Source organism: Otolemur garnettii, unplaced genomic scaffold, assembly GCF_000181295.1.
Source record: "Otolemur garnettii isolate 467f Iridium unplaced genomic scaffold, OtoGar3 scaffold00055, whole genome shotgun sequence".
NCBI classification, from domain to species: domain Eukaryota; kingdom Metazoa; phylum Chordata; class Mammalia; order Primates; family Galagidae; genus Otolemur; species Otolemur garnettii.
The window spans coordinates 7,982,655-7,994,456 of NW_003852450.1; the positions used below are offsets into that span (position 1 = coordinate 7,982,655).

An 11,802-nucleotide genomic window follows, 5' to 3' on the forward strand; every position below is an offset into this window, starting at 1 on the left:
CTGAGTGAGTGGCAGAAATAGAATTGAAACCCAAGCTTGTCTGACTGATAAGCTCAAGTAACACCCCACTACAGCATGCAACAGGAGTCACCACTGTGGACATGCTCTGCTGGTCTCCAGGACCTTCTGGAGTCACCTCTTCAGCCACCAGTACAGACTGAAGAGAGATAGCCCCTTAGAATTTTCCTAGAAACATCTAAACTGGTCCACAAATGGACCTCAAGAATATCAACTTTTCCCAAATCCATGATCATATCCGACATGTTGAGAAATGGACTTGTTTGGGGCACTCTTTGCTGCTTTCTCTAAAATGTCCTCATTTGAGACATTAAAAAATATCCCATCAGCCCTTACCCAGGAGCCTCTGTGAAATAATGGCCAAGCACACAGATCTAGCCACAACTCATGGGCCAAAGCCTGCATCGTTCTTTAGCAACCAATACAGATTTCACATCTTAAATCCCAAACCGTCCCCACAAAGGCCCTAGGTCTTTTAAAGTAAAAGCACTCCCTTACCGGATATCCCCAAGAGCCAGTGCCTGCCTGGAACTTAGAATAGTAGCCACTCCTGCTGGTGGTCCCATAGTTGTAATTGTCAGTCAAGCCATCGTACATAGAACCTGGAAGGCAAAGGAAGGAAGTCAAGATAGGGATAGCTATGATCTTCACTGGGCCTCTTCCCCAGGACATCTCTTGAGCATCCAGGTCCACCATGTCCATGGAGAAGAAAATAGCTCCTGGAGGAGGGAGACAGAGAATGTCATCTGCTGGTCACCTCCATCTATCTCCACTGCCAGGGCCAAGGGAAGGACCACCATAGCCTGCAGCAGGGACAGCTCTAAGAGTCTTGGCTGCCCCCTTCCCAGAGGCATAATGGCTTCCCTGCCACTTGGAGTAAATGGACACCTACAGGTCAGGAATTGGTCTGGAGGGCCTTGGAGCACTGCCATTCTACCCCAGGGAACCAGCACGGCATGTTCCATAAGAATAAGCTTCCCACTCAGGGAGGGCAGGCAGGATCCTGACATTCCTGGTCCAGCAGTGATGGCTGATTGGTCTGATTCGGGGCAGGATTCTGGATTTAATTCTCAGCCAGGCCCCTTCCAATGACCAGGTAAACATCTGCCCCTTCCTTCACCTACGATGTGCTCTAGCTGGTGATCAACCTCAAAGGCCCAGTGAAGATTAATTAATGTTTTTGGAGTGCTTAGAGACCCACAAATGACAGGCTACAAGGAAAAACAGAGTGTTATTAGGGTTATTAGCGGCAAAATGGCTTTGAATCACAGAAAGCAGAATTGGATTTGGGCCTCCTGGTAGAGCCACCTCTCTCTTCTCCCTTTCACCGGATGGCAGGGGGGCCCTAAGGGACAGCTTTGACTCTGAGCAAGCTGGTTTGTGCCCTGTACTACTTTCTTTGAAACATGGCTGGGAGGGAAAGGGGAAGGGGGGAATGGATGAAAGGAGGGAGATTGGAGGGATCACTTCTGAGGTTTATCTTACAAGGGTACAAATGAATCTTTCTAAGAACAGAATGTGAACATTTTAAAATAATAACTAAGAAAATGACATGAAGGCTATGTTAACCAGTTTGATGGAAGTGTTTCGGATTGTGTGTGAAAACCTCACACTGTACCCCAGAAGTACATTAATGTACATAGTTACCATTCAATAAAAAAAAAAAAGAAAGAAAGAAACATGGCCAGTGGTGACATGCTTATGATTTTGCTCACTCCTTGCTGAATCTGCTTTTTCTCCTACACCATAGCCATCGAATCTCACGTATCTCACAAAGCCAAGCTCAAGACCCCACATCCTCTAGAAAGCCTTTTCTGATCAGCCTTGATCAAGGCAATCTCTCACACCTTTAAATACATACTGTCCTGTTCTCTGTTGCCTAAGTTTCATTCTGCTTGGTGTCCATTCCCTTGACTATCCTGGAAACTCTGCAAGGGGCAAGCCGTGGCTCTGTGGCCTAGATGCCCAGAGCAAGGCCTGCCCTACACTCTTTTTAAATGACGGCCTCTGGGAATGAAGGTAAGTGGGATCCAGTGAGAGCTTCCCAAGAGGGATATGCACTCCTTTTCTCTAAAGCAATGGTCATACTCCCCTATCAGAAACCCTGTCCAGGGGGAAGAGAGTTTGACCCTGATCTCACCTGGGAAATTAGTTCCTCCCCACCAGCCACACCCACTCAGACTCCCCAACCTTTCCCTTGGGGGCTAGATTTCTGAGCTGGGAAAAGAAGGAACAGCAGAGGGGCAGCTTTAGAAGCAGGTAGGTATCCCTGCCTGGTGGCAGCTCCTCTGTCCAACGTCAGATGACTACTCATACTCCACAGCAGAGGGCATTGCCCAATTCCTTGCCCCTGCCCCAGCATGGAGGCCCCCCTGGACATAAGGGCTGTCAGGTGGTGGCAGCACAACTTGTCCTGGGAGCCTAGAGATGTTGACATTAGTCCTGGCTCTGGCAGTTGGGCAAGCCTCAGCTTCCTGTTCAGTCAAAAGAAGGGGTTGGCTTCTACCCCCTAAAAGGTCCCTTACAATTCTAATGTTCTGTAGTCATGTGATTACAGTGACACATTCCTGATGGCATTCAGAGAAGCCTGACTCCTTTTCTCCCGGAGGTAGGGTTCAACTTGTGAGGAGGAAGGACAGACATCAAAGGCTGAACCTTTGCTGCCTGCCTCAGGGCCAAGCGCAACTCTGGAAGGGCCTCCACCATGAGTGACATCTTCAGATGCTTAGCTGTAGCGTGGCCCAGTGAGTCTCTGACTTCCTCCAAGCTCCCTGTTGAGTACAGGCAGCTCATCCCTCCCCTTCCCTCCGGCAGCAGCTCCTTGGGAAAGACTGCTCTTGTGCAGGGGAGACCAGAGGCAATCTTGGGGGCTCAGTCACTCAGGGCCAGTGCTCACTAGGCACATGCATGGTCGGGACCTTCAGCAGCCAATGACCATGTCTCTCCCATCTTCCTTTTGTCCAGCCCACTTCCATCAACCCTTCTAAGGCTTGGCAGGCCAGTGTTCATTTGGCCCGTGCCTGGCAAGCAGGTATTTCTCACCAAAGGGCAGGTTTGGGTCAGCCAGCTGCCTCTGGGTGAAAGATCTTGAGTGGTGGCAGACAGATTTCTATGGAGACCCAGAGAGGACTCCAGTTAGGAGAGGCTTGGTGGGGTGGGCTCCCACAGGGGCTTCCTTGACTTTCAGGAGAGAACTGTCAGCGTGAAGGTGCCCCTCCTCTGGGTCTCCCTCTGCTCCCTCCATGCCCCGCACCTGCCTACCTCCCTCTCATGCCCTCTCCTGCCTGTGAAGGTGGAGGCCTCTCTGCCATGGAACCAAGGGTGGGTCCATGGACACATGGAAGTAGAGGGTGGAATTTCCAAAGCCAGTTCTCTGTGTCCCAGCAGTGACTCTGGTAAAGACAGGTGGGAATTGTCATTCTCAATTCTGGTTGGGCCAAGGCCTCCAGGCCCTTCCAGGCAGCTCCTGAAGTCATTCCCTAAGACACATCAGCAGTTGGGGGTCTGCCTGGCTCCTGTGAAAGTGAGGCTGCCATCATGACAGCCTGCACAGCTGCTCTGACAGGAGGTAGCAGTACTTAGGGCAGGAAGGAGGTGGCGGGGGGTGGAGCAGGAGCCCAGAGCTGAAGTTACACCTTGCACCCTGCACCAAGTAGTAGTGCAGCAGGCGAGCTGTGCCTGGAAAAGTGCTGCTTCCACAACAGAATCGATCTCCTCCCTTCTTGATTTTGGGACTTCTGGCTGGTAAGCAATATCCTCTAAAAGTCAATTCAACAGTGAGAGCATGGGGTTTCTAATGAGTGCAATGGTGACAGCTCACTTTATCCAGTCCCAGATGTTTCTAGAACTCCCTTCTAAGAAGGCTTTCCTGGTGAATGACACCTGGTCCAATCTCTGTCCCATGCTGTGCCATTCTCCACCACCATGTGCTTTGGGCACTCTCTGAAGCACCGACCACGTCTCTTCTTTCCTCAGGCCCCTGGGCACAAGGCGCTGCTCCAGTTGGATCTGGTCCTAACTGGCCTGAACTGGCCCTTTTTGTCTACCACCTCCTCTCCCTTCCTAGCCCTTGTGGCGAAGGTGCTCTGGTAGCTGGAGGTTCAATGGCCACACTTAATGCCGAATGGGGTCCAGATCCTTCAATGCTACTCATCCAGTTAGGTCTTCCTCCTACCCAAAGAGGTCCCTGGTGGATGATGGGGCAAACACACAGCTCCACAATATCCAAGGCCACCTCCTGGAAGAGGATTTGGGTCCCAGGGGCATAAGGAGAGGATTCTAATACCCAGCTTACCCCACAGAATCACCCCTATCCTCTAGCCAAGTGTTGGCCTTCCCACTGTTCTCTCCAGATTGGAGCGTGTGTCATGAGCAAAGAGATGCTGGCTCCTCAGTGACACTGGCAGTTGGTCCAACCTGTGCACATTCTTAGGAGGTGTCTGACCTCTCACAGAACCCCAAGGTCAGAGGGCAAACATCTCAGCGTATACATTCCTTTCCCTAGCATACAAGCAGTATGAGCTGCTCTGTCCACATACACCAGTGTTTCAGGGTGTGAAACAGTCTCAGAAACTACCACTCACATGATCAGCGTCCTGACATGCTGCTTCCCTTTGGTGCCTTACAACCAGGACTGGCTGATTCTCTCTTGTGTCATCAGCACAACCCAAGCATCCTCACCTACAAAACCTTTGAAATGGGGGCAGCTCCTTCTTTAGGATACATGGACTGCTCTGCAGTGGGGGCAGGGAAGCCTTTGCAGGATGACTCATCCTTTTCCACCTCCAAGCTTTCAAATAGGGCACACCCACTGCACCCTGAGACATTCTTTCTCTTCTTCTCAAACCCTCCCCCTGCACTCAGAACCTTGCTCAAAAATCAGCTTCTCTTAAAGATCGTCCCACCCAGCTCTGGGAACTCCAAACCCTCCCCCATAACCACGTCAGCATTCTGTCCAAGTGCTAAGTGTACTCTGTGCTGGCTTGTGTGTTTCTGGGCGTGTGTGTAGCTTCTGTCCACTCTGTGTGTTGTGTGTGCCCCTATGTATCCTTCCTCCAGAAAGTAGAGCCTAGATCTCCCCAGCCAAGCAGGGACTCTTCACTGTCACTAGATCCACACTGTACATCCCCAATCCCAGAACCAGGTTCTCCATAAAGAAGGCTCTTGGGACATCAACCTGCCTGACCAATAAGCTTCCCCCAGGACAGAGATCATCTGAAATCCGCCTTCTCTACTCTCCCTCCCCTCAAAATCCCTCTTCCATGGCTGGTTAGGGGGATTGTCATAAGGCAAGCTTCTCCGGAGGTTTATTGCTTGCTAAACCTGTCTCAGTAAGGCTGATGTCGCTTCTAGGTTCTTCTATACTTGGAAAGAGCCCACCTGTCCATCAGCATGAAAAACTAAAGAATCGAAGCCCATTATCCTTCATCCTCAAAAATGACTCTACTTCACTCCCTGAAACTTCTTCCAACTGCAGTGCCCAGTGAGGTGCTAGCAAGAGGAATTTAAATGAGATCACAAGGTACTTCTCAGACGGTATCCTTGGGGGTGTTTAAGAGGGAGCGGGAATGTGTGAGCTCTGTTTGCTGGATGGTTTAGGTGCCTTGAGGGAAGACAACAGCCAGCTGTCCTCCCATGCCTTCTGCCAGACTACTGAGAGCACTAGAGACCCACCTCCCCTACTCTGGAGCTTCCAGGACCCTGAGAAGGGCAAGGAGTTCAGCACAGCCTCACCAGGCACTTTGCTGTGGTTCTTGACCTCTTCCTGGGCATCTGTACAGAACAGAAATGCCAAAACAAATTGGGCTGCTATGGCCTGTGTTCGCCCTTCTAGCTCACCAGCCCACATGACTCCCTCTGGCTCTGCTGGAACATGTTCAGCCCAGCTCTGCCGGGATCCTGCTGCTCTTTCTGATGATCTGTTGTGGCCACCACCAAACAAACCTGAGGACTGAACAGAGCATGGGAGCATCTGTGGGGATAGGATGGGTGCAGGGGCAGGGTGGTGGGTCAGGATGGGCAAGGGTTGCATTGGGGTTCAGCCACCTGGCTGGGATCCAGAATGAAAAACTCTCCCCAGGAACTGTGACATCAGGTGCCCTTGTGTGTGTGTGTGTGTGTGTGTGTGTGTGTGACAGAAAGAGAGAGAAAGGTGTACATGTCCCTGTGTGAGTGTGTGACCCTGTGCTATGTCTACATCTAAATGAAGGGTGAGGGGACCAGAATGGTGGTCCTCAAACATTGCTACACTTCAAGATAGCCTGGGAGTTTTTTAAGTCCTGGTACCTGGGCTGTCCTCCATACTAACCAGATCAGACTCTCTGGGGGTGGAACCCAGGCATTTGAATTTTTTACACTTCTCAAGTGATTCCAACGTGGAGCCACATTTGAGAACTGCGGATAAGAAGGATTTTATTTTGGCATATGAGGATGTGTAAGAACAGGTGGTACACCTCCAGGGGAGGAGCCCTTTTGTGGTCCAGCCACAGGCCATCTGGGTGAGTGGTTTGCAGAGGTAAGGAGGAACTTTTCTGTTTCCAAAAAGTTTTACCACCACAAAGCACTTTAAAGATGATCTAATTCAACCTCTGACAGTTGCAGAGACTTGAAAAAGGTAGTAACTTGCCCAAGATCATACAATAAGCAGCAGTGGCAGGCACAAGCTGAGCGCTTGCCAGGCACAAGTTGCCAGGTGGGGTGTGTGTGTATGTGTGTGTGTATACATGTGTGGGTATGTGTTCGTATGTGGGGGGCATGTGTACGTGTGTATACACATGTGTTGAGGTGTGGGTGTGTACATGTGCATGCATGTATGGGCACGTATGTTCACATGTGGGAGGGATGTGTGTACAAGTGTGCCCGTGTGTGTGGCGTATGCCTACAAAGAACTTCACATGGCGATATGAACATCTCTCCATTTTGTTCAAATATCACACACCTTCTAGGAGTCATGCCCCATTACAGAAGCACTTTCCAGATCTTTAAACCTAGAACAATGGGTATATTGATACTTATAATTTGGTCCTAGAAAAGAAGAGTTTCTATTTTTTAAAAAAAATCCCTGCCAATGAGCTTAGCAAAGGGCCAGGATATGGAGAAACAGCATTTGCTACGAAACACCCTGGAATACTCAGCATTTTTGCATGTGTTATAACAGGCCAACGGAAATTCTGGCTAAAACTACAACTTCAAGCCAAGATACATTATAAAGAAACAAGAATTGGTTCATTTGAAGTTGGGTTAGTATGCTGCACTGCTGGAACAAGCTAAAGCACAAATGCCCTTTACCATCTCCCTTCTCAGCTTTGGTCCCAAGAAGACAACCCCAGAAGTGGTGTCTGTGGTCAGGAAAGGACAATCCCTTTAAGAGTGCAGAATGAGCAGAATATTCACTTGGGCACAAGTTCATGCCAAACTCAAATAGAAAAAGCCACCAAAGGCGGGCTCCTTACTGTGCCCACTGTGGAGCTGGCACACGCCTGCCCCCAGAGGCTTCAATAGACACAGGAGCCTTGGAAGGGGAGCCAGATACTTCCCCTGGCCCAACGCCACCCTCAAACTTATCCCTGACCAGAGAGAGATAGAGGCCTGGCAATTTTAGATTGAAGGGAGAAGGAGAAGGGAGAAGAAGAACTTCAGGACTGAGGTTGAAATAAAAAATCACAGACATCTAAGCAGCCAGGGAGACACAAACCAGGCACGGCGCTGGAAGTGTTTAGATTGCCCTGGAAGGAGAAGTGATGTCAAAAAGTAGCTCCTTTCACTGATCTTCATGTATGGTGTGTGTTCACAGTGATGGTGCAGGGAATGCTTGGGGTTGGAGCAAAAGAGATTTAGGTTAAGTCCTGGAGCAAAGTCCTTCCATGGCTTCACTTAGGAAGAGATTCCAAGTGAAGTTATAGAGATGTGGAAGATGGAAAGTGTTTGCTTTCAGGCTGGATACCAGGGCACCAGCCCCCTACCTCTACATAGAACAGCTCATCCTTAACTCCTGGGGGGCCTTTCCCATCCTCAGGGGGTCCAGTTTCCCTAGCAAAGAGCCTTACTGAGTGGTCACATCCACCTCAGTTTCCTCTAGGGTTCACACAGTCTGGGAGATAAGGACACCGGCACCCAACCTGAAGCACACAGGAACATCCTGAAAACATGGGATGGTGGGGTCAACACTTCAGGGCCTGTTCAAGATAGATGAGTGGTTCAGAGCAACCTCCTTCTATAGAGTTTCCAGAGACCCCCTTCTTCTTCCTCAGGGATTTCATGACCAGGGCAAGGTGTATGTCTGTCTGATCTGCCGTTTCAAGGAGGGAATGGGTGGAAATAGACATCTGGTGCCAGGACCTTCCATAAGGGTCCTTTTTCCAGGCCTCAGTGGCTCAGTTCCCCCCTCATTGATAAGACAGAAAAGAACCCTAGTGGAGGGGACTCTGAGGAAAGCTGGTAGCTGGCACTGACTATCCCTCCCAGGATACATGAGCAGTGGGCATTCTGCTAGGCAATCCAGGGTATAGCTGGTCTTTTTAGAGCAATGTTTCTTAACTGGAATGTTTAATGGAATTCACAGTCCCTAGGAAGGTAAAAGACCCAGAAAACCTGGCTCTCTGTGCTTGGAAGAGACGTAAGTAGAATTTGAGTCTGTCAGGAGCAAGAAACAAGTCCTGGGGCATGGTCTCTCCATGGCTTCTAACTCCTTCCCTCCCAGGAACCAAAGCAGACTCATGTCATGTAAACCAACCCGAGAAAGAGGGAGCAGAGTGAGTGGAGGTGACCACAGAGCACAGAGGGAATGCTTGGGCGTTTCTGATGGAGAAGACAGAGAAATCTGATGACAACAAAGCCAGATAAACCAGAAACACCAGCTCCAAGTGGCTGGACTGCCTCTTCCAGCTAGGATGCCTCTGGGGAAAATGGCCCCCTTTCAGAACTTCCCCACAGGCTGAGGGTAGAAGGGACACACCTACAGGGCCAGTCTTTGAGAGAGATGTGTTAGCCACGAGGGTCAACCCTCCCCTGTCTGGGGGATTTTAGGATGGAAAACAGAGATGGATGGTATCCACAAAGATCAAGGCCAGAAACTTAGTGACAACAGACATTCAGCCAGTATCCCAACAGGTGGGAAGAGGAAGGGCCATTTGGGGTGTTGGAGCCAGTTTGAGACTTTTCTGGAACTACCAGCCAGGAGCTCTGCCTAGGATGGAGTGGGAATGGGAGTAGGAATGAGACGGCAAGCCTAGCGCAGAGAATAGGGTGGCTTGAGCAATGCCCTGGGCTACAGCCAGAAATGGGAACCTACTTCCAAAAGAAGCCAGTAGGCAGCTACAGAAGGCACTAAAGAAAAGGGAAGGAGGCAGGCTTCTCCAAGCGCCTGACCTTGAGTGGAAATCTGTTAGGACAGAAGCCAGGAGCGCTGACAAGGGCAAAGGGCACCCGGAGCAGCAAGGGTGTTTAGGTCTGGGGCGTGGGGAGGTCCTTTACCAGCTGTTTTCTCTTCCTCAGCTCTACCTGGGACCACTCAGGAATGGGGGGTGGGGATGGGCAGCGGCAGAAAGTGTGAGCTGGTGTGTGTGTGTGTGTGGTGGGAGAATGGACAGAAATCTGTCTCCTTTGTCACCTTTGTCACCTTCCTCCCTACTATCCCCTGCCCCGCATTTGCTCCTAAGGGGGTGGCTTAATAAATAAATCTTGGTTGACCTGTACTGCTTTACAGTGGGCAGCACAAATAGAAGGTTTACTCCCTTGTGTGCCATTCTTACTGGGAATCCTTTGTATCAAAGTATTTGGTCTAAAAAGTCTCCACAAATGTCCCTGTCAATTACTGCACTTTCCTTCATGAGTCTCCAGGGTCCTATCCCTTTGTCCTAGTCACAGAGCATGGGGGAGGGGATATCAGGCCTCCAGTCAGATTGGAAAAATACCAGTGAGGGGCTCAGCTGAGGTCTTCCCTGAGCCTAGGGGGAACCTGCCACTCTCACTCCCTCCTGTCCCCATCAGGTGCTTGTTTCTACTTAAGCTGGATGGGGTAGGGAGGATCTGATGGGAAAGAAGGCTTCCACATTTGGGAAAGAGTACATCCCTGACCCCTCTCCCTGACTCAAGTGCCCCCTGGCCCTGCAGTGACCTTCCAAGCAGGCTCACCTCCTTCCCATGAGGTGCCTTGCAATTCAAGGGACTTGTTCCCGCTCCCTGTGCCACCTCGAATTCTCTCCTGCAGTGCTTCTCCCCATCCGGCACTCCCCTCTCAGTGACATTCTCACCCAGCCTCAACCCCATCCCTACCTCCCGGGCACACAGTCCCCACCAGGCCTGGGAGCCCCCTCAGCCTGGGTGCTAGGCCTTAGCTGCGGGCTGAAGGCTCAGGAGGAAATAGGAAGCCCAGGAAGGAAGGAGGGTGGTATACAACTCCTGGTGAGTGCAGAGGCCGTGGCTTCCAGGACAGCCAGGCGGGACAGCCTGCAGGGCGATCCCTAGAACAGGATTGGTAAGGGAAAGCGGTCCAGACCCAGGGCTCCCACAGAAGAACCAGCGGCGAGAGATCCTCAGCCTCCTGTCGCTCTGGATAGATGCTCCTGGCCGTGTCCCCCAGTGAACCAACCACCCTTGCCTGTCGTCGAGCTCGTGGAGCGGGCGAGCAGGTTTCTGGACGGCTCCACCCTGTGGGAACCAGTGGGGAACTCAGAGCAGAACCTGGCTGAGGCTGGCAGCCGGTCCCTTCTCTGCAGCTCCGGGATCCGCGTGCCCCTGGGTCCCTGACGCCGAGTGGAGGCGCGCTGGGAAGGGGCGCACAGACCACACGAGCGCTGGACCTTTACCTCGGTTGGAGTGGCTCAGTGTGGACGCCTGGGAAGACTTGGACTTCTGCCGCTTGACGGTCATCATCACTTGTTCCTGTACCCGCTGCCTGCCCGAAGTGCCAGTCTTCATCTTTTGGTCCGACGGCAAAGCCAGCGTGGAATTGTCCTGGTCCTGGAAGCATTCGTACGCCAAGGCGGTCTTGAGCGGAGAGTGGTTCATGGTGGCGGGAGACGCGCGCGGGCCGGGTCCTGGGAGAGCGGAGAGGCGCGGGGAGGTGCGGTGCTGCGGACAGGCAGGCGGGAGGGAGCGTGCTCTTCGCGCTCAGCGGTTTCCTATGGCCATAGAGTGCGTGGTCCGCGTGAGGGCTCCCGGCAGCTGCTCGTGGCGCCTCCACTCAGGCTTGTCCCTGCACTGGCGAGGCCCGCCCTCCGTCAGACAGGATATACCACCCCTGTCCTGCACCACCCACTCCACCGGGCTGCGCGTAGCAGCGCTCAGACAAGGAGCTGCAGGGCACTGCCGCTGCGGGAGCCAGCGCTCCTGGGGGGCAGGGCTGCGAGTGCCTGGGGTGGGACGACCTGCATCTTCCTGCTCGCTCTTCCTTTCTCTCCCTGTGCTCTCCCCGGGAGCCAGACAGGTTGCTGGCCCTGGGGCCCCAGGGAGACGCCCCTCTGTCCTGTTCCTGCTGGCTCATAGAGAAAGTATGTGCTCAGCCTAGGAACCGAGGAAGACCTCTCTCTAGGAAAAGAAGGAGCCTTTCTCCACCGGGCTGCCCAGGAGAGCCAGGTGCCCATCTCCTTCTCTACTGTGGTCACGGCAGAGGCCAGCCCTGCCAGTGGGGGCTCCCAAGCTAATGGCTGAAACACAGCTCCTGCCCAAAAAGAATGCTGGATGTTATGGACAATCCTACTTGAAGTCAGCTTCCAGTCTGAAGAGAGTAAGGTAGGGGCAGAAAGGCCACACCAAGGACTGAACTTCAGATAGAAAACCACAAAG

At 52.1% G+C, this 11,802-nt stretch overlaps 1 protein-coding gene across 1 annotated transcript in view; it reads right to left on the reverse strand.

The window, feature by feature from the left end:
- Window positions 1-11,273, reverse strand: part of PKP1 (plakophilin 1) — a 46,233-nt gene extending 34,960 nt beyond the window's left edge. Inside the window, exons 1-2 of the mRNA XM_003792292.2 lie at window positions 10,824-11,273; window positions 517-620 (exon numbers count right to left, since the gene is read on the reverse strand). Of these exons, the coding sequence (XP_003792340.1) occupies window positions 517-620; window positions 10,824-11,025 (306 nt within the window). The 5' untranslated portion in view covers window positions 11,026-11,273. The remainder of the gene's footprint in view (window positions 1-516; window positions 621-10,823) is intronic.
- Between the last annotated feature and the right edge of the window lie 529 nt (window positions 11,274-11,802).